General features: G+C 47.0%; 2 protein-coding genes across 2 annotated transcripts in view; one reads left to right on the top strand and one right to left on the bottom strand.

Annotated features, from left to right (window-relative positions):
• The window catches only part of PRMT7 (protein arginine methyltransferase 7), a 126679-nt gene extending 114930 nt beyond the window's left edge, over positions 1–11749 (bottom strand). The window contains exon 1 of the mRNA XM_069740322.1: positions 11637–11749. The gene's annotated coding sequence lies outside the window, so the exon portion shown is untranslated. The remainder of the gene's footprint in view (positions 1–11636) is intronic.
• Positions 9–19409, top strand: SLC7A6OS (solute carrier family 7 member 6 opposite strand). Its single transcript, XM_069740323.1, has 5 exons — positions 9–274; positions 1420–1776; positions 2961–3161; positions 4413–4542; positions 18944–19409. The coding sequence occupies exons 1-5, from the start codon at positions 80–82 to the stop codon at positions 19054–19056; spliced, it is 996 nt and encodes a 331-aa protein (XP_069596424.1). The 5' UTR covers positions 9–79; the 3' UTR covers positions 19057–19409.
• The last annotated feature ends 2899 nt before the right edge of the window (positions 19410–22308 follow it).

The raw sequence follows: 22308 nt of genomic DNA, 5'->3' as shown, positions 1-22308 counted from the left end.
GAAAACATGGCGGCGCCCGCTGCACGACGACATGGCCGGGGGAGAGTGACGCCTCCTGTGCGACAGGTAGTGTCGGACCATGGAGGCTGCGGTGCTCCGCGTGAAGCGTAAGCGGGGGGCAGAGCCGGCGGGGGCGCTCATCATCCAGTGCAAGAGGCCGCGGGCCGAGGAGGAGGACAGTGAGGAGAAGGAGGACAGTAAGGAGAAGGAGGGCGCCGAGGCCGCAGCGGTCCGCACACAGGTGTTCAAGCTAGCGGCGACTGTCAGCTCCCAGGTAGGTGAGCTACTGCACGGGAACTACAACTCCCAGCATGCCGCGCGGGCCTGCAGCAGAGAGAAGCATTGTATACACTCTGGCCCCTGCTGGGAGTTGTAGTTCCACAAAACCTGGAGGTTGCAAATCCCTTCATTAACCCTTTTTTTTGCTTCTTGTCTTTCCAACAGAAATATCTGCTTAGGTCACGTGCACACGGTCAGTATTTCACCTCCGTATTTGTAGCCGTACACAGGAGTGGATGATAACCCTCTGATTGTTCCTCTCCTGGTTACAAATCCTGAAGGTGTGACCGCGGCCATAATCTCTTCATTGCAGAGGATTTTTCTTTGCGACCTAAATAGTAATAAATGCATCTTTTGGCGCTGGATGAATCCTCCGCGCTGTTACCGCTGTGCGGATACCTGATGTGCGTAGGTTTTTTGTCATGCAAAGTTTTTATTTTTGTAGATGTTTTCTACATTTTAATATTTAAATGATTGTCTCCAGAAATCAAATATCTCAGGTGAATGTTTTTTTTTCTTGTGTATCTTGGGCTTCCATAGGAGCCCCCTATAATTACAGATCTGCTGACACCTGTGTGCAAGGCGTACTCTGCACACTAGATGGCGCTCTAAACTTGTCGCTTGGTCGTTATCTGGTTAAATAATTGCTAATACTCCCATCTATCCCGTATGTAAGGTGTTCTGGACCCAACAGTTCCCCAATAATGGAGCCTTATCTTTGTCCGGTATTAACCCTTGGACACTCTAATCGTATGTGAGCGTCCGATCTGCCACCCTGCCTGCCCCTCTCGTGCGGTGCCACTTACTAAAAGGAGTTTTCTGCTTCTTCATTGACTGTTGATGTTTTGGTACTTTTTGCCTGATTCATCACTTGTGACTTTTCAGAAAGATCCTCCGGAATCTTTGGTGCAATTTTTGTCACATTTTTTTTGAAACTTGCAAAAAATGGGTCAAAAACAGAGGTAAAAAGTATTTTATTTAGCGCCAAATTCTTGAACCACATGGGTCATTTTGATTGATGTGGCACAGAAGCATCAATGAGTAAGACCAGACCAAAAAAAGTCAGATGATGAATCAGGCCATGTATTTCCTTCTGAACCTTCTCCTTTCACACTCCTGTGTTTTTCTGGCCCTTGGTAGAATGAACCACTCCAGAAGTACGTGCAGGAAGCCATATCCCGAGACCACGACACTCGGCTCCACCGTCCCCCCATTGGGAACTTACAGCAGATCCAGAGAGACTTGAGGGCCAGTAGAGATGCTGAACGCCAAGCGAGGCGCTACCGCTTAGTCTCCAGCCTTAGACCAAAATGTGAGGAGGAGGAAGACGGCAAGTCTGACAACAGCCAACCTGCCAGCCCTGCGGACAAACCTGTGCCAGACACAGCGGAAGCCTCCGAAAAAGCTGAAGCCGACTCCAAGGGCAAAAATGAAGAGACCTTCCAAGTTTTTGATATAGAACAGGAGGAAACTGAGAAGGAAACTGGCGATCTGAAGGTTTGTGTGGGCAGGAGGGAGAACGGTGGCGCTTTCTGATATCATGTGTCGGATATGTTGGCGCACAATGGGCATCACTATGCGCTCCATTCCCCATATCACATCTCTATCCATCATGAAGTTAAAGGGATTGTCCAGGACTTGCATATTGATGATGAGATAGGTCATCAATCTGAGATTGGTGGGATCCTGCTCCCCACAAGTCAACTGAAATCTGCCCCACCATAGTGGGAGATAAACTGCAGTGCTCAGCAGCGACACTTTACCAATGTGCAGAGCATGTGGCTGTTGCTGGGCAGACACCAGATGATCAGTGGTAGGTCATCAGTATGTCAGACCTGGACAGCGCCTTTAAATGACGAGTGAACAGGATTAATATCATCTGGAAGTCTATCGGTTCCAGGTATTTTCGCAGGTCTCGGCTCACAGCCACCACTGATTATATCCCCAACATGTGTCTTCCAATAATAAAACATTGCTTTGGCGTCTTGCCTTCCCCCAGTAATTTCCCCCAGTCCTTCACAGCATTGTCTCATCCCTATGGACTTGTAGATCCAGAGTCTAGATACTATTAGAGGAGGCAAATCAAATGAAATGGTGAGTATTATAACATGACGGCTTCCTGAGCAGCGCCACATTTGTCCATGGGTCGTGTCTGGTATTACAGCACAGGTCCAATGGAGTGAAGAAAGCGGGGCTGCAGTCCCAAATACAACCTGTGGACAGGTGTGGCAGTGTTGGGCACATAAGCAGACACGTTTGTAATGACAAGACAACGTTGTTTTTCTTGATATAGCAAGAAGTCCAGCCCAGCACTCGGCAGCCTCATAGGGAATGAATGGAGTGGTGGTCGCACGTGCACTGCAGCACCATTCTAAAAAAAAGGTTCCCTGTTCTGCCGATTTGTGCAGGTCCCAGCAGTCGGACCCCCAGTGATCATGGGTGATAACTCGTTTTACCTTCATCCATACTCCCTTGGCCCTGGGGTAATAAATTACATACACGTATTGTGAATCATTGGAATTAGCACAACAGGTAGAATAAATGTACAAAGTGATGGTGTTGGGAAGAGTAAATGGGTTTTGTTGCTGCTCCTTCCTCTACCTGCGGTGCCTCATGGGCTGCTCTCCTTTTCCTTTTTGTAGTCACAGAATCAGAACACTCTTTTTTTTCTATTCCTGTAGGTCTCTGACCCGGAAACCATCGTGTGTAATTCCATGAAGATGATTCGGGAGCGTCTGGCCGTGTCTCCGGGAGGGCACGGCTCGGAGCACAGAGAGGACCCAGAGGAGTTTGTGTATGACATTTACTATGCGGAGTCGTCTCCGAATAACTGGATCCAGGCCATCCTCTCTGTCCAGCCTTACCAATATGAGCAGGAGCTGGTAAGAGGAGCACGGAGAGCCTATTCACAGCTTCCCCTAAAGATACAAATGTCTGTGGGGAAACTGAGTGACGACCAGTGTGCTCTCTGAATAATTCTGTCTTAACGTCCTGTGACGTATATATTCGTCAGAGGTCCGGTGTATATCGCAGTGTCTGTAAAACTACAGTCCATCAGAATATATCATTTAAACTTGTAAAGTAAATGGTGTAAAAAAAAAATACTAGTTGGCCCGTGCGAAATTTTTGCACATTAGTTGCAGGCAATTTCAGGAAAATCAAGCTGGTCAAATGTTAATGTGTTTAATGAGATGATGAACACAGAGAGGTATTTATATATGTAGATTGGTAATACAATAAATTGGGTTGATAAGTGGAGGCTAAAAAAATGTCTTGAGGTTGTGGTGCCACCTGCAGGTTATTGTTGTTTTCTGCAGGTTTCTGAAAATGAATATTTAAACTGTATTTTTTGATCAAATCGTGAATGTGAGGTTTGTTTGGCTCCCCCCCCAAGGCAAATGTTAGGATTTGTTTGTGATGTCTGTAAGTAGCTTTGTGGTAGTGTGCTTTGGGGTAGTGTGGTGCCACCTGCAGGTCATTTTTCCTTACTGCAGGTTTATGAAAATTAATGTTTAAACTGTATTTTGTGATCACATCGTGGATGTGTGGTTTGTTTGGCTATTTTCTTGCTGAAGGGGGCAAGTTTACCTTTCAAATGGTGTATCATTTGTGTGTGTGGGTGTAGTATGAACAGAGATACAAAGTAATCACCGAAAAAGAGGGTTTAGAAATAATATACGGTATAAGGATAGAATAGATAGAAAAGCCGGAAGTTCAGTTTTTTTGGACTCTCCACCGCCTTCAAAAACTGCAGTCCGGTTCAAAAACCTATATCTCAATGTTACCGATAAAAATGGCAGACGCTTAAAGGGAACCTGTCACCTTGAATATGCCGTCCAATCTGCAGGCACCATGGTATAGAGCAGGGGGAGCTCTGTTTGTGTTACTATAATTTTGATCTTTTTTAAACCTTTAAAGAATCAGCATTTTTGATAGTCCCCACACAAAAGATTGGCGAGAGGTTTCTGCTCGGACCAAGGCAGGACCCAGCCCCATAATCTGGCTAGATCCCGGGAATTTGTCCTAAGTATATCACGTGGATTATACTCAAGTACCAGAATAATCCCCTCGAGTTTTCTTTTATATTATTATTATTCTGACCTGTATTTTTCCCTCCCACTTTGCTTGCGCAGATGCTGGAAGATGATGAGCCGGATGAAGTGTATGAAGATGAGGATGATGAGAATGAAGAAAACAACTGGAGGAATGATTACCCCGATGAAGAAGACGAGGAGAGCAGTGATCGGGAGGAGAGATACCGGGGTAATTTCACCTGTAATAAGTTACTGATCCATAGAGCAGCTTTATGGACTAGTGACCCCACAATATGTTATTAGGACGTCTCCTTTTCTTTAGGATGCTTCATGCAAACTATCGAAACCTCAGAATGCACAAACTCTGTATTGTGTACATCATTCGTGTGAGATATGGCGGTGGGACAGCCGTGGGCACAGGTCGTCCATATGATGTAACCATGCCCTTCTTGGCCCCTATAGCTACACATAGCTAGTAAAGCCCTAGTAGATGTAGTATAGGGTATGTTCACACATGGCAGACTAGACTACGGAGTGTCCTGCATTTTATTCATCAAAGCCCCATTCAGATAAATGGAACTGAATCTAATTTCTGCAGCAAAATCTGCAGCGTGAGAACTCTACTTAATAAGGTCGTATTCTTATTTGGAAACCCCTGCAAATTCTAAGTTGTCCAATAGATGGCGCCCTACATGAACACCTAATAATGGTGGTGGTGGCGGCAGAGGGCACATTGCTGGCTTGTTAGCTGCACTGCATTGTTACAGAACGCAGGACATTGAGTTCACAAACTTTCAGAATTTCTGATTGCCATGCAAAACTTAACACCACAGTGTTGTCACAACACATAGACGTATGAACACATGTAAAGGCATTTTTGGTATGCAATTAACCCAACATATGCAATGGCAAAACAAGTAAGTGGAACTTTTTGGACTACTTATGTCTGCTTTCATTACTAATAACATGGTCTGAAAAAAAATACATATATATATTACTCAAACAGAATCTAAATAAACTAATATGGGCTCGCTCACACTTGCGATGAATTCGGACTAGTGCAATTTGATTTAAAAAAATCAGATAGCACTAGGTCCAACGTTAGGGCTTGTTTCCACTTGCGAGAAACACGTCCGTGTCTCGCATGTGAAAACCAAGCTCTGGCACCGGCACTCCAGAGCAAAGCGTGCGACTGCATAGCAACACATGGAGCCGCACACTCCGCTCTGGAGTGGTGGCACCAGAGCTTGGTTTTCACATGCGAGAAACGGACGTGTTTCTCGCAAGTGGAAACAAGCCCTTACTCTATGGTGCAGCTCACATTTGCCATTATACTTTCATGACAGTTCGGTATGTGAATATATGTGAATATAGTTACAGCATGCTGCGATTGCATCCAAGAATCTGATTGCAGATAAGCATACAAGTCTATGGGTGCGTGTGAAACGTCGCGCTGCGCTAGGATATCTCCCGAGTGCAGTGCTACTACTTCCTCCGTCTCCTCTGCAACTGTGCTGCCATTCTCTCACACAGAGCACTGACACTCACATCACGCTCGAAGCAGAGCTGGAGATGAGGGTCACAGCCCATGCTATGCTAGTGTGACTACGGCCTAACACACAAATGGTTGTATCGTTCATGTCTTTTATTGAGCCCATAGGGAAGGGTGCAGAAGTAAGTGAACCAATCCACAAGCGTGAGGAGGAATATTGGACCAATCCCGCCTGCTGATGTGTAGAAAAAAGGAGATTTTTGTGTACTCACCATAAAATCTTTCTCTTAGCCTCTAATTGGGGGACACAGGACCATGGGTGTTATCCTGCTGTCCACTAGGAGGCGACACTATGCATAATCTGAAAAAGATTAACCGTGGCGGCTCCTCTGCAATATACACCCCTGGACGGCGTCAGCCTTCACCAGTTTTGTGCAAAAGCAGTAGGAGAAACGTAACATGAATAACATAACCATGCCAATAAGAAGGCAACTATGTACGAGCTCAAGAAAACAATGAGAACTCAACAGTAACAACAGCCTGGAAAGGGCAACAGGGTGAAAGCTGTGTCCCCCAATTAGAGGCTAAGAGAAAGAGATTTTACGGTGAGTTCACAAAAATCTCCTTTACTCTGTCGCCTCATTGGGGGACACAGGACCATGGGACGTCCCAAACCAGTCCCGGGGTGGGAAGCAATGGACGAATATTGTGCAGACAGGCCCCTACACTTGGAGCACCGCCGCCTGCAGAGCACATCTACCCAGGCTCGCATCCGCGGATGACTGGGTATGAACCCTGTAGTGTTTAGTAAACGTGTGTAGGCTAGTCCGAGTGGCCGCCTTACACACTTGTTGTGCTGAAGCCTGGTGCCGAATGGCCCAGGAGGCCCCTACCGCCCGTGCAGAGTGTGCCGTAATACCGGCTGGAAGAGGAGAATTCTTAAGGCGGTAGGCCTCTTGTATGGTGGATTTGATCCACCTGGCAAGGGTAGCTTTGGAAGCTGGCAGACCCTTGCGGCCGCCTTCCGGAAGAAGGAAAAGAGAATCAGACCTCCGGAAGGACGCAGTCCTAGACACATATATACGCAATGCCCTGATAAGGTCAAGCGTATGCAGAGCCTTCTCCACTCTATGAACCGGGACCGGACAAAGGGATGGCAGTGAAATTTCCTCATTGAGGTGGAAGTTGGACACAACCTTTGGAAGGAAGGATGGGACCATACGGAGAACTACCTTGTCCTGGTGAAAAGCCAGGAAGGGCCGTCTGCAGGAGAGTGCTGTCAGTTCAGACACCCTGCGTAGAGAGGTGATTGCCACCAAGAAAACCACCTTCTGGGAGAGAAGGCAGAGCGGGACCTCCTTAAGGGGTTCAAAGGGTGGTTCCTGCAGTGTTGTCAGGACCAGGTTGAGGTTCCACGTTTCTAGTGGTCGTCTGTAGGGGGAACCAATCGGGGAACCAATCGGGAAACCCCCTGAAGAAAATTCCTTACTTGCGGCTTGGTAGCAATGCACCTTTGAAAAAAAGCACTGAAGGGCTGACACCTGGCTCTTATGCGAGCCCAGGGACAGCCTGGCCTCCAGACCCGATTGGAGAAAACCAAGTAGTTTGGGGAGGGAATAAGGGAATGGGGTCTGGCCACGAGATTCGCACCAGGTAAAGAAAGCTTTCCAGGTTCGGTAATAAATCTTGGCAGAGGCTGGCTTCCGTGCCTTGATCATGGTCCTAATGACGTGGCGATAGCCCTGCCTGGGTTAGAACCCAGGTTTCAAGGGCCACGCCGTCAAATTGAGGGCCCATGAGTTCTGGTGGTAGAACGGGCCTTGTGATAGAAGATCCGGGCGGGCGGGGAGGCGCCAGGGGGCGTCTGCTGTAAGTTGTACGATGTCAGCGTACCATGTACATCAGGGCCAGTCCAGTGCGATTAGGATGGTTGGAACTCCCTCTTGCTTGATCTTCCTCACCACTCTGGATATCGGGGAGAGGTGGGAAAATGTACAGAAGCTGGAACTGGGCCCAGTCCTGAATCAGAGCGTCTGCTCCGAGCGACCGTGGATCGTGTGCTCTGGCCATGAAGTTGGAGACCTTGGCATTGAAGTGGGATGCCATTAGGTCCACATCTGGGATCCCCCAGCGATGGCAGATCTGGGGAAAAATTTCGGGATGGAGAGACCACTCTCCCGAGTCTATTCCTTGTCGGCTGAGGAAGTCTGCTTCCCAGTTGTCCACACCCAGAATCTGGACCGCCGAGAGAACTGACCCTGTGTCCTCCGCACAGTGGAGGATGTGTGACACTTCTCGCATCACCCGGGTACTGTGGGTCCCCCCTCGGTGATTCACATATACCACAGCCGTGGCATTGTCCGACTGTATTCTGATGTGAGAGGCTGCCAGTAAGTGATGGCACGAATTTTCAGGATGTTGATGGGCATGGTCGCTTCCACTGGGGACCACTTGCCCTGTGGTGTAAATGTACTGCACCCCAACCCGTCAGGCTCGCATCGGTGGTTAGAACCTTCTATTGACCTGTGAGAAAGGATTTCCCCTTTGCTAGTGAGGTTGGTTTGAGCCACCAGTGCAGGAACCTCCTGGTTGACGACGTTAGCCAGAACTCCCTGTCGAGAGAGAAAGGGTTCTTGTCCCAGGACTTGAGGATGGCTAGTTGGAGAGGCCTGAGGTGAAACTGGGCAAAAGGGACTGCTTCTATTGCTGCCCCCATCCTGCCGAGGACTCTCATGGCAAACCGGAGAGATCGAGGGGGTTTGCGGAGGAGGGTGCAAACTCCTAGGCGGAGAGCCAGTGCCTTGTCCTGGGGAAGGAGCACCAGACCCCTGTAGGTGTTGAATAGCATTCCCAGGAATGTCAGAGACTGACTCGGGGTTGGTGATGACTTTTGTTGGTTGACTAACCAGCCCATGCGACTCAGTGTCGATTGTGATTGAGACGCTGAGCTCGCAGTCCTTGAAGGTGGGAGCCTTGATGAGTAGATCGTCCAAGTATGGAACGACTACTATGCCTCTGGAGTGCAGGACGTCCATGGTGGCTGCCATGACTTTGGTAAACACTCTGGGAGCCGTGGCAAGTCCGAACGGGAGAGCCACGAACTGGTAGTGGTCCTGGTCGATTGCGAACCTGAGAAACCTCTGATGGGCAGGTGCAATTGATATAAGCAGGTATGCGTCTTGTATGTCTATGGAGGCGAGATATTCTCCCTTCTCCATGTACGCAATGATGGACCGAAGGGACTCCATGCGGAAGTGACGGACCCGTACATATTTGTTGAGTTGTTTTAGGTCCAGTATGGGCCGCACGCTGCCGCCTTTCTTGGGGACTACGAATAGATTGGAGTAGAACCCTTGGAAGCGCTCGGCCGTGGGGACCAGTACTATGACTCCTGCCTGAAAAAGCAAGGAGACTGCTTGTCGGAAGGCATGAGCCTTGGCTTGGGGGGACAGAGAGGAAGAATCGGTCCGGTGGGTTGGAGTTGAACTCTATCTTGTATCCGGAAGAGACTAGTTCCCTGACCCACCTGTCTTCTATAATAGGGAGCCAGACTTGATGAAAGAGCCGCCTACGGGTGTGGTGTCTTCTGGAGTCCGTGTGTCATGATGAGGAGAAAATCTGAGATTTTCCTCCTCTGGGCTTAGACTGGCCTGCTTTTGACTGCCAGGTCTTGTCCGACCTCTGCGTCGATCAAGAGTTGCCCCTCGTGGGGAACGGTTACGATTTTGTGCTTGACGCGAGACCGACCAGCCCGAGGCGTTCCGAAATTATCGGAATCGAGTTTGGTTATGCTTCTTGTAAGTGCGTTTTAGGTTTCAGTTGGGGAAGAGAGGTACTCTTGCCCCCGGTGGCGTTGGATATCATCGTGTCCAACTGTTCACTGAAGTCGCCCACTGAGGTAGGGGAGGTGCGTGAGGGACTTCTTTGAGGCTGTGTCCGCTGTCCATTCCCACAGCCAGAGGATATGCCGAATTGTGATGGCGTTTGATGCTATCCCCGCTACCCCCTTGCTGAATCCAGAGCTGCATGAAGCATGTAATCTGCTATGACTATTTGAACCGCTTGGTCCAACAGCTCAGGAGCGGATGCTTGGAGGCCAGCTTGTAAATTTTTGGCCCAGGCCAGAATGGCCTTGGCAGCCCAAACTGATGCGAACGCAGGAGCCAGGGATGCCCCTGCAGCCTCGAAAATTAAACGAGCCATGCGTTCTACCTGCCGGTCTGCTGCGTCCCTAAGGATTGAGCTATCTGGCATTGAAAGGAGGGTCTGTGCTGCTAGTCTAGAGACTGGGGGGTCCACTTTGGATGGGTCTGTCCATCCCTTGGTATCCTTCTGCAGGAAGGGGTACCTCGCCTCCAGATATTAGCGATTAGCGAATTTTTTCTCAGGCTGTGAGAGCTGCTTTTTAAGGATCGCCTTAAACTCTGGGTGGTTTGAGAAAACCTTAGGCGGCTTCAGAGGTCCTTCAAAGGAAATCTTGTGTTCTGGGGCATCTGGTGGCGGATCAGAAATGTCCAGCACCCGATGGATGTCCTCAACTAAGGCTGTATTGTTGGGGGGGATTGGGATCAGGGACCCCTCCGTTTTCCTTGTCGGAGGCACAGATGCCTTCCGAATCCCGTGCATCACTGAGGCGTCCCCTGCTAGATGAGCTGGGGCGGAGGCCTTCTCTGGTCGGGGATTGTGGAGATCTGCATTGTCTGCCCCTGGAAGGGGACGGTCTAGATGACCTGGAACTACGGTGTCTCTCCTTAGAAGGGGATGACCGTGTACTATGGGATGACGCAGATGGACTTGACCTATGGGTCCGCTTGCGTCCTGACCTAGACGTGGATGTGCCAGGGTCGTCCTGTCCTTGAGTGAAGCTCTCCATTTGCTGGGTAACGGTCATAGCCCCGGCATGACTCTGCAGAGCCTGAAGCAATGTGGAGGTTAGGTTATCTATAGATTGCGTCATAGATTGCGACATCTGAGTGACCCATTCCGGCGTGGCATTAGACACCGAAGCATTGACAGGGGCTTCTTGGGGCTCTGAGTGCAGTCCTGGCAGTGCGAGTATGTACTGCCACTGGGAAGAGCGGTCCTGCAGGCTGTGCAGAATAGCAGTCCTGCCTGGTTCTCTTAGACCTTGAGCCCGGCATAGTGCACAGAGTGCAGAAGGGCTGGCTATGCAGAGGACCTTACAGGGGTAGCTATGCTGAGGAACCTATAGGGGAGCCTTATAGGGAATATGGATTCACAGCCGAGTAAAACAACCCAGCTGTGATCTTACCCCAGCAGTTTGCCCCTAGGTCCAGCGCCGAAGATCCACAGTCCTGTGCCCCCCGGAGACTGGCTGGCCTGGTCCTGCTGACCAGGAGATGAAGGGATAATCCTTGCTGCAGTAGAAATGGCCACCGAGAAGAGGAAGGGGGCGGAGAGCTGAGAAAAAAGGCGGCAAAGCTGTGTAAAAACGCGCCCTTTCTGTCTCGATCCGCCCCCACTATGACACTGTAGAGTGTCATACTTGTCATCCGGGGGGCGGAGAGGAGGCGGCGGCTTCAGCTAGGCAAAAGCCGTGGACTAAATTAGATGCCTGATGCCCAGAAAGGCTCCAGGCCAGCGCGAAAGTCTGGGAGGGGGTCAGATCTGAACCGGACACCCCCCCTCTTCCCCTGGATTTAAAAGCAGGACAGTGGTGGGGCTATAAGCATAAGGGGGGCCCTGTGAGGTGTCCCCCTGAGGCAGTATAGAGCTGGTGCTGCCGCAGAGACAGGGGCGCAGGGAGCCCTGTATCTCTATTGTGCCATGCCTGCCTGCACTCCCCCCGACCCCGACAGTACAGGCCTTACCTGAGGCGTCTCAACCTAATGCCCCCAGAGGGGGATTAGGGAGGGTGCTGCTGTCACCTTCAGGGGGCTTTATCCTCGCCTCGACCTCAACCAAGAAACCAAAAGGAATTGGGGAAGAAGGGGGGGGCGGGTCTCGACTTCGATCCAGCACCCGAGGGACTGGGGAAGGAGCAACATGGGGAATAGCCATCTCGACTTCAGCCGGGCACCCCGTAATAGGGGGCCGAGGAAGGAGCCATGCTGGGAGTCTCACAGGAGACCCACTTTTCTTCATCTGTGATCCCGTCGGAAAAAAACGTAGCAAAAAATTTTTTTAGGTGTGCCTCCTATGCGACACTAAGCAAAACCTGGAGAAGGCTGACGCCGTCCAGGGGTGTATACTGCAGAGGAGGAGCCACAGTTAATCTTTTTCAGATTATGCATAGTGTCGCCTCCTAGTGGACAGCAGCATAACACCCATGGTCCTGTGTCCCCCAATGAGGCGACAGAGTAAACTGGTATACCTTGTATGCACCACTCACTGCAATTTATGCCACATTATGTTTTGTTTTGTTTTTTTATTGAACTACTTCTGAACTGCTCCTAGACCATAAACCTTCAGGTCGTCCACACTTTACTCTGCAGTGACATTATGGAGTGTCAGTGCAGAGTAATCCGCTTACACAAATGTGCAGCTGTAGGGGCAGAGAGCCAGCTGTCAGGCACAGCCAGAATCCCCACGGAGAAGGGAAACATGATTTATCACATTTATTGATACATTGATCATGAGATCACTGGGGCTAGGGAGAGAGAAGGAGCTGTTGGGTCCTAGGAGACAATCAGCTGTGCTAGGCAGACACGAGGCTGAAATTCCCCACTAACTAGGGCAAATATTCCAGCCCCAGTTACAGGAGAAATTGTCAATAAAAAATTATATATTGATATGTTCAAATACCCCAAAAGTTTCTGAAGACCTTATGTGGGGTTCTATGTGTAGTGTAAAATAAAAAGCTAGAAAAGTTACAAACTAAAAACACACTACTGGACCGATTTGCGGAAAATAAATATGTCCAGTATATAAAAGTAATTTCTAGAGATTCCGATATTGTGAAAAAAGGAATGTAAAAATGAAATCCAATGTATCGCGGTATTAAAAAAGACAGTCTTTGAATTTCTGAGATGCTGAACTTAACTGAACTGAACTTGTCTTGCACATTTCGGGTGTGGAGGATCTTGGAAATCAAGATCTGTTGTGCCCATTACAGAACCTGTTTTCTAACGTGTGACTCCTCACCTGGAGGCGCCTGTGTCCTCCCCTAACATGTAGGCAGCCTGGCATCGTACATTGTAAGTCAGCCAAAGCCATCCTGATTGTTACACACCCACCTTGGGTTAGGAATTAGGAAACCTCAGACGTGTTTGACAATGAGAACAGTGAAAGTAAATCTACAGCCGGATCAGACGTTCTAGAAATCCTGCAGAGTAGTTGTCATGCACACGCACAGTGTGGTAAGACTAAGTGCAGCATGAGGGGAAGTAAGCACAAATGCTAGGGAAAGGGGGAGTGGAGACCCCAAGGTAGATCTAATAGAACCCTGCCTCCCCTACCGTCCCTATATTGGTTCCACGCCAATCGCCGAGCAGGAACCTAGGCCCTGAATAGGGAAGGGGGGAACAGTGCTGCTGCTATATCTCCAAGCCTTCACAATGGGAAAACATGATTATCACTGGTGACTCCTGAAGCAGCTTGGGAGTTTATAAACACCCAGTTCCATGTGTCAATTAGAGCTGAAGGGAGGTTGCCACTGGGTCCAAAGGTCAGAAGGATTAAGAAGGTGTCTGCGAAGCCAAACGCAGAGACCTTCTGCAGCCAGATGTAGAGCGACTGTCTGCAGCATCTGACACAACTGCGACAGTAGTAATCACCTGTAATGAAAGTAGAGCATCGGAAAGTGTTGGTTTACTTGTTGTTTTCTGTATTTGGGAGTATTCTCCATTACAGACTATTTCTCCAAACTTTTTTTTTTAACCATTTTTTTGTATAAATGTGCATATATGAAAATGTTGTGATATCCTATGTTTTGTACTATAAGATATAAGATGCACTACAGGAAAATAATATTTTGTATTCCTGGTGGTCTGATGGCGTGCAGGGGTTAATATCGCTTACTCCGCACTGAGCAGCTGCTGTGCAGGAACACAATGTGACCTATTATATTTAGATTACATCCTGACTTACAGAGCACTGGTGTCTGCCCCCTGTAGACTCCTGGTATGCAGCATTAAAGGTTCATTCCGAGGTCATAAATATTGTTACAACTGGTGTACTCTGGGTACACCCATTCTTAAAGGGGGTTCAGCTTTGGGGGCTTTTTTTTTTTCCTCCAAAAATGATTATTAGCCAAAAGTACATGCATTTAATTGGGCGTCATCAATGATTTAGCACAGTTTGCCTTATATAGCTAATGAGTGGCATTGGCTATTGCTGTCCGTAGAACCTAACTGAGAAACCATCAGAGAGCTCGTTATGCCATTCCAATTGCAGAATTTCTAGATCTTTTTTTCTGAGCTCTTCTCAACTGATTTATGATCACAGACCACATCAAAATTCAATGTGCAAATAAATAAAGAGCCTGTTAAAGCAAAATGGTGCAACATTCCAATGAAACCCAATTGCAAAAATTATTTTTAGCCAAAAATTCATCCAGTTACATTTTATTGTACGTATGCTTTCTCACAGCTTAATGAAGTCATACAAAATAAAAGACCATGTGGGGACACCTGGGCAGCGTCTTCAGAGGGAATAGAAAAAATGTTAAACGGTGTGGTGTTTCTGCTGAGCTTCGCTCGTCCTGAATCACTTTTCTTTTCTGCATTTGTATCAATAAGTTCATAGGGGACAAGGGTTGCCAGATAACTGGTTGATAGGAGGAGATCTGGGCAGTGCCCCCCTGGGTAAGGCCACACACAAAGGAAATTTGTGGAGTAAGATCATCCCCATTAAACCTGCACACATGAGCATAAAGGTCTTTGAAATGTAAATGAACACCTTTATATCGTTTATCTGTTGCTGCATTGCAGAGAAATTAGCGGTTTCATTCATGTTCATATTGCGTGCTGTGGGTGTGACAGCTCTGGAGCCACTTCCTCTCCCAGGTTGTTTCTCCAAGCTCCAGCCTCCCTAGCTTGATTGATTGTACCCAGTCCATGGAAGCTGGTGCTGGGTGAGGATACAACCTTGGGAGGCAGACTCTTGGAAGTGCTTTGTCACACCGGGAGCACTTAATGCCTTATTTAAATATGAACTGAAAGTCTGATTTCTCTGGAATGCAGCAACAGATAGAAGATAGGACAGGAGACTAATACTTGCTGTATCCTCTATGGAGAGGAGGATGTGACTGTGAGGATTTAGAGGCCAAGGACACTGCCACACTGATTCTATTCACTCCCACGTCCTCGCAGGCCTGTCTCTAGAAGGGATCGGGGATATCACAGGTTCATGATTTGGGAGGGTCCTCTGACTGCAGACTATGGTGCAGGTGCTCTTTAATCCCCTTGCCATGTTTGTTGGTTGTGTACATTCTCCAAACGAACTCATTTCTGTAAACCCATGGAGAACTAAATAGCAAAGCTCTGAGCACATACCAGAAACGCCAAGGGGTCTGACGCTTTTAGCTACGAACTGTTTAATCTCTGTCTACCCCCATGTCTATTACATGAGTCCAACCTGCGGAGAAAGGCCAAGGACGAGCTCCGAACTAAAGATCATACTAGAGGTGTCAAACTAGAGCAAGCGGGGGGTAGAACAACCCTTCGAGGGGTCGCCAAGCACTCATATCCACGTCGGGATGTACTGCCTAACTGCTCTGATAGTGTTGTCTTGTACCGAGGTGAACACTTTTTTTTTTGGTCCCACCAGAAGTTTTTTGATGCTTTTACCAGACAACCGAAGGGGAAATTGTACAGGGTTGGAGGACATTGTTATTTCATTATGTTGTGATTTCACACTGAGAGAAAAACATAGATCAAAGAAACATAGACCAATATGTATTTAGTCTTTGGCGGCCCAAAAAGCTCACTGTCCTAAATGTAAAAGCCATACGTCTGGCATATTGTGTGGCAATTGCCCATAGCCTAATCCTTCTTACATAATGGTTCACGCTGCACCCTTCCCCCAATGTTCTACTGCTGTCATTACTACAAAGAATCTTAGGAAGGGTTAGCCTACTCTGCTCCACACCAGAGACGCTTGCTATAATCTATTCTGCCACGATTGCTTCATTTGGAATATATAGAAACAAAACCAAAGAAATGAACCGGAACATAAGTTGGTATGTGTATGCTTCAGCAAGGCTGAAATTGGGCAGGTTAATCTTTGCGAAGGACGTATGAATCAAGCCGCAAAGTTATCCTGGAAAAATGGTTGATTCCTTCTGCTCAGGCAATGTTCCCCAACTCTGAGGACTGGTTTTCCAGCAGGACAATGCGCCATGCCACACAGCTAGGTCAATCAAGGTGTGGATGAAGGACCACCACATAAATCCATGTCATGGGCAGCCCAATCTCCAGACCTGAACCCCATTGAAAAGCTCTGGAATGTAATCAAGACAAAGATGGATAGTCACAAGCCATCAAACGGCTTACATTTTTGTACCAGGAGTGGCATAAGGTTACCCCAAAGCAGTGTGAAAGACTGGTGTAAAGCATGCCAAGTCGCATGGAAGCTGTGATTAAAATTCATGGTTATTCCACCAAATATTGATTTCTGAACTCTTCCTGAGTTAAAACATTAGTATTGTTGTTTCTACATGATTATGAACTTGTTTTTTTGCATTATTTGAGGTCTGCAAGCAATGCATTTTTTTGCTATTTTGGTTATTTTGACCATTTCTCATTTTCAGAAAATAAATACAAAATTTACAGCGTGTAAATTCGGAGACATGTTGTCAGTAGTTTATAGGTATATTTTTGAGTAAAATGTAAATTGTTCTTTTATTCTATAAAGAGAAAAATCAGGCAAACTGAACATGTTGCAGTGGTCTCTTAATGTTTGCCTGGGCTGTATGTACATCAGTTTGTGAAATCATTCACCCCCTTGGCATTTTTTGTGTTTTGCTAACTAACAAACTGGAATTTCACTTTTTTTTTTTTTTGAGGGTTTGCATTCGTTTATGTAAAGAACATTCCTACAACTGTGATCATTTGTTTTTCCTTTTATTATGAAGCAAACACATAGGACAAAATGTCTGAAAACTTCAGTGTGCATAACTATTCAAGTAGTTTGTGGAGCCTCCTTTGCTGCAATTACAGCTACAAGTCGCTTTGGATAAGTCTCTGAGCTTTTCACATTTTGCCACTGGGATTTGTGCCCATTCCTCAAGGCAAAACTGCTCCAACTCCTTCAAGTTAGATGGTTACCTCTGGTCGAACAGCAAGCTTAAAGTCTGACCACAGATTCTCCATTGGATTAAGGTTTGGGCTTTAACGAGGCCACATTCACACGTTTCCCCTTAAACATCCAGAGTGTTGCGTCAGCAGTATGCTTTGGGTCATTGCCTTGGTGGAAGGTGAACCTCCGTCCCAGTCTCACATCACTGACAAGACTGAAACTGGTTTTGCTCAAGAATATCCCTGGAATTCACACCATCCATCTTTTCCTCAACTCGGACCATATCCCTGAAAATATCCCCAAAGCATATTGCACCACCAGGTTTTACTGTGGGGATGGTGTTCTTGGGGTGATGAGCTGTGTTGGTTTTGCACCAGACAGCGTTTACATTAGTGGCCCTAATTTTAGTCTAGCCTGACCACAGCACCCTCCTTCATACATTTGGGGAGTCTCCAGCATGTCTTTTGGCAACTTTGTCCCTGACGTGTTTGGAGATCTCCTTGGTTTTCATGGTGTTTGGTTAGTGGCGCCTCTTGCTTAATGGTGTTGTAGCCTCTGTGGCTTTTCAGAAAGGGTAAAGTGTATATACTTACAGACATGTGACACTTAGATTGCACACAGGTGGACTTCTTTTCACCAAGCATGGGACTTATGAAGGTAATTGCTTGTGCTAGCAAATTTGAGGGGTTTCATAGCAAAAGGGGAGTACATATGCACTTGCCAATTTTTACTAATATGATCCCATAAATTTAATTTGCCTATATCTTTTTCACTTTAATTTAGTGCTGATGCATCACACACAAATCAGATTAGAAACCTATTTAAACCCTGGTTGTAATGTAACAAGATAGATAAAAAGGCATTGGGGTGAATACAAGCCACAGTATATACACACACAGAAACAAAGACTAAAAGGCCATTCACATTTTTTTTTTCTAACTTTGGCAACTTTTTATTAGAATTTTCCACAATGAGAGATTGGACGGTTAATGACATGCTCTAATCTCAGTGGCTCCAGCCAGCGAGAGGCCGAGGGTCTACCGGTGCTACGTCGTGGCACTACAATAATTAATGGGGGTGCATTCTCAAGCAAGTCCTAAAAATTCCACCTGAGTGGGGATTTTGCTACATAACCCTAGACTAGACACTTGTTCATTATCTGACATTTTCTATATGGGCTTCTATTGCCCATAGCCATGTTTGTAGATTATATGCAAAATTAAATAAAACTACACCTACTAAATGGCGACCAAAAGCACGTTAGAGCTGCCTGTGCTGCTCGTTTTCACATCGGATGATGTCCGGTCAGTAAGTGCCCCCCAGAATACAATCTGCACCTCCCGGCTATGCATACAGCCTTGAGACATCATCAGCTCTGCTCACCACCCGATTGCTGGACGGGGCTGTACGTTTAAACATTAGAAGACAAGCAGGTAATGCGCTAAAGGGAATGTGTTACCAGGTTTCTGCTTCCCCACCTGTGAGCAGGCAAAGACCCCCGATTCCAGCAATGTGTCACTACTGGGCTGCTTACTGCAGTTTTGATAAAAATCCATGTTTTCTCAGATCTTCCAGTTTCCTGAATGCTGTGCTCTGTATAACCCCGCCCACATCACTGGCATCTTGCTGCCTATGCACAGTGTACTCCAAGCTGCCAATCAGTGGTGTGGACCTGGTTAGGCCGAGCCCATTGATATGGAGGGCTGCATGGCAGCAGGTTTACACGTCCTCTAATGATAAAATCACTTAGCAGGAGACTAGCAAAACTACAGGAAGCCTGACTTTCACAATATCATTGCGGTGACGCCAACAAGCTGTTTTTCTGCCTGCCTTCAGTCTGGTGCATGTGATTTGAGTCCATAATAATAAAAATACAATTTTGGGTGACAATAGTGACCGTGGGGCCAGGTAATTCAACCATACAATTCTCTATCCTCAGGGTACTATGAAGACAGTGATGAGGACTCCGGGCACGGCCGAGGCCATGCATGGGATGACTACCGTTTGAGATCGAGAGACTGTGAATATGCCGCCAACGAGCATTCTGACTAACGGGGAATACGACATTATGGAGGGCATCTCTCTGCGGTACAACGCCAATGTTCTGTTTTAAGGGCGAGATTACCAGGCTGAACTTTCCTTTTTGTCCATTAACTTTGAAATAACTGGTTGACTTTCTCTGTTCTTACTAGCTGGGTCCCCAATTTTCTCTTGTCACATAATGTCTCCAGCCTTGTTACATTAGAATGGTTGCTCTCACTGTTAAGTGTTATGGACCCAGTGATCACAATGGTAAGGGCTTCTGTGTGGATCGTTCACCTGATTAAACATGTATATTTCTCACCTATAAAACTGCCTGTAAATGTGGATTTTATGTTAATAAATAATTGTTGTATAACTGGTAATTGCACCATAGTGTTACTCATTATGACCTGGGGAATTAATATAGGGTCTCATGCTGGTTCTACAGAAACATGGCGGTTCCACATCTGTTTATAAGGTTCTGCATTCCACATTTTCCTCTAGACAATGCCATGTAACTTCTGTTATTTATTATTCCTATTGTATCTCACAAATGTGATTTTATGCGTTTTGTTCCCTACAAGACATCCCATTATACAGATTTTATAAATTAATTTGTGAGAAATTAGCTTTAAAGGGGTTAGCAATGATTAATTATCCATGGTACTGCCAGAGATGGTCACGCACAATGTAGTAATGGTGGGCATGCCTCACCATCGCCCCATTCTCTGGATTGGCGGGGGTCCCAAGAGTTGGATCCCTAATATTGAGATTCTTTGTGCATATCCTTACACTGTTTAAGTTATTGTGGGACAATCCTATGAAGATTATTTTCACACTGACTTTATGGCTGGCTTTATAGGAGCCATTAAAGAAGCTATTGACTTAGGTTTTCAACACCACTTACTTCTTCAACAGGCTGTGTGCCGCCTTGCCAACATGTCTGCACGAACCAACCAGGACATGAGAATGGGCGTGAGGCATCATGTAGCTATCCTGTGCCCATGTCTCCTATCACATTCCCTGACGTCATCAGTGCCGCTCACCTGGGTGGAAATGAGAAACCCATAGAAATGCCCTTAAACCGGCAGATTTCTGTCTTCTGCAGTTGAGACTGAAAACTTGGATAATTTGTAATCGTGGAAATAGTATATGTTTCCTAGTTTTACCAAAATGTCCCTACACTTTTGCAAAAGTAAAGGCTACTGGCAATAATGCCATGCTTGGTGTAATTCAGCCAAATGTTGTGCAAATCGGGACTTCTTACAGCAGGGGTCCTCAACTTGTGGCTCACCGACGGTCACCGGAAAGAAGACTGTGTTAAGTCCCCAGGGAGCCGCCCCACCGCCTGTAATATGCCGTCCCTCCTGTGTATGTATGTCAATCGGTGACTGCATTCACGCCTGCACAGTGGCGCGGGTCACTGTGCTTTATTGAAACCGCACAAAGTTTTGTGACACTTCACAAATCTCGCAAGACTTTGGTTACTGCGGCTTCACACAGTGACCTGCGCCACCAGGGCTGCCATCAGGACATTACTGCCCTGACTGGCGTATGGGGCCCAATCAGCAGAGGGGGGCCTGAGCGGCAGCCTTGTGCTCCGTGCAGTAACTGAACTTGTGTCCGAGACGCAGGTTAACTTACTCTATTGCCATGTGGGCTTGGGCCCACACGGCAATAGCTAAAGCCACCAGTCAATCGGAGGCTGGCAGCTCACGTCACCAGTGAGTGCGCGCTTGAGGCAGCTGGAGGGATCATCATCGCTGCAGGAGCGTGGCAAGGTAAGAAGAAAGTTGCTTTCAATAAAAAAATATATATATATGTTTCACCAGCAGGATGGAGACACATTGACCATGTAACTGGGATGGGAGACAAGGGGCAGAATCGAGACACGGGCTGGTTTGGAGACAAGGGGGCAGAATTGGAGACATGTTGCAGGATCAAGACAGATCGGGCAGGAATATAGGGAAGGATGGAGACAGATGAGGCAGGAATATGGGGCAAGATGGAGACAGATGATGCAAGATCATGGGGCAGGATGGAGACACATGGTGCAGGATCATGGGGCAGGATGGGAGAACATATGGCTGGAGCCAGGAATGAGACACACAGAGGCCAGGATGGGGGATATTACTGCATTGAGGTATTTATTTTATTTTTTGAGCATAGTGTTTTAAATGGGGGAGGCGGTCCAGTTACTGGGCAGAGCAACACTGTTGCCTTTTTTTCTTCATCTGGTCTAGTTTAGAATTTTAGAAAAAAATAAGTAATGTGTTCTGCAAGCGGAGCTCTATATAACTTATTTCCTGCAGAGACAAGCCCAGGCTGGAAGAAGTGATGGAGGTCTGTGCTGGATGAAGATGAAAAGCAAAGATGAAGGACTTCACCTAGAGACATCACTGGTGAGTCAGTGTGTTACCTGTACACTGACACTGTACACAGGACCGCTGTATACAGTATATGTCACCAGTGATCACTGTATTACCTGTACACAGACATTGCATACTAAGGCTACGTTCACATTTGCGTTGTGCGCCGCTGCGTCGGCGACAACGCAAATAACGCACCAAAACGAACGCAAAAACGCTGCGTTTTGCAACGCATGCGTCCTTTTTTGCCAAAATTTGGACGCAAGAAAAATGCAAATGAAAAACGCATGCGTCGCACAACGCAGCACAACGCATGTCCATGCGTCCCCCATGTTAAATATAGGGACGCATGCGTCGCCCGACGCAAACACGCAAAACACTAATGTGAACGTACCCTAAGGACAGATCTCCTGTGTATAATGGGAGTTATGGTGATATTAGTATTGTGTTTTTTTCTATTACGGATCAGTATTTTAGTATTCAGTCACTATGTGGTGGTAATATGTTGTCCACAATGCAGAAAAGAAATATGCGGCACTCACCCGATTCTGGCTGTGTAATTCGTGAACGTTTATTGGAAAAAATATATGATACATCCGTCAGGACATCAGGTACAGAGGAGGGTGCTGTATTGGAGTGTCACACTCCAATACCGCACCCTCCTCTGTACCTGATGTCCTGACGGATGTATCATATATTTTTCCAATAAAAGTTCATGAATTACACAGCCAGAATCGGATGAGTGCTGCATATTTCTTTTCTTTACTGCATTGTGGGTCTTATACACTTTTATGCAGAGCACCATACACCCACAGCTGTCGTGACACCTGCTATTCGGTGGTTCTCTATCAGTCCTGACTAGAGAAGTTCGTAGTTTTTCTAGCGCCGTCCTGCCTCTCTATTACTACGTTGT

The sequence above is a fragment of the Ranitomeya imitator genome, chromosome 9 (genome assembly GCF_032444005.1).
Source record: "Ranitomeya imitator isolate aRanImi1 chromosome 9, aRanImi1.pri, whole genome shotgun sequence".
Classification (NCBI taxonomy): domain Eukaryota; kingdom Metazoa; phylum Chordata; class Amphibia; order Anura; family Dendrobatidae; genus Ranitomeya; species Ranitomeya imitator.
The sequence above is the reverse complement of the archived record's forward strand: the minus strand, read 5'-3'. Positions and strand labels throughout refer to the sequence as shown.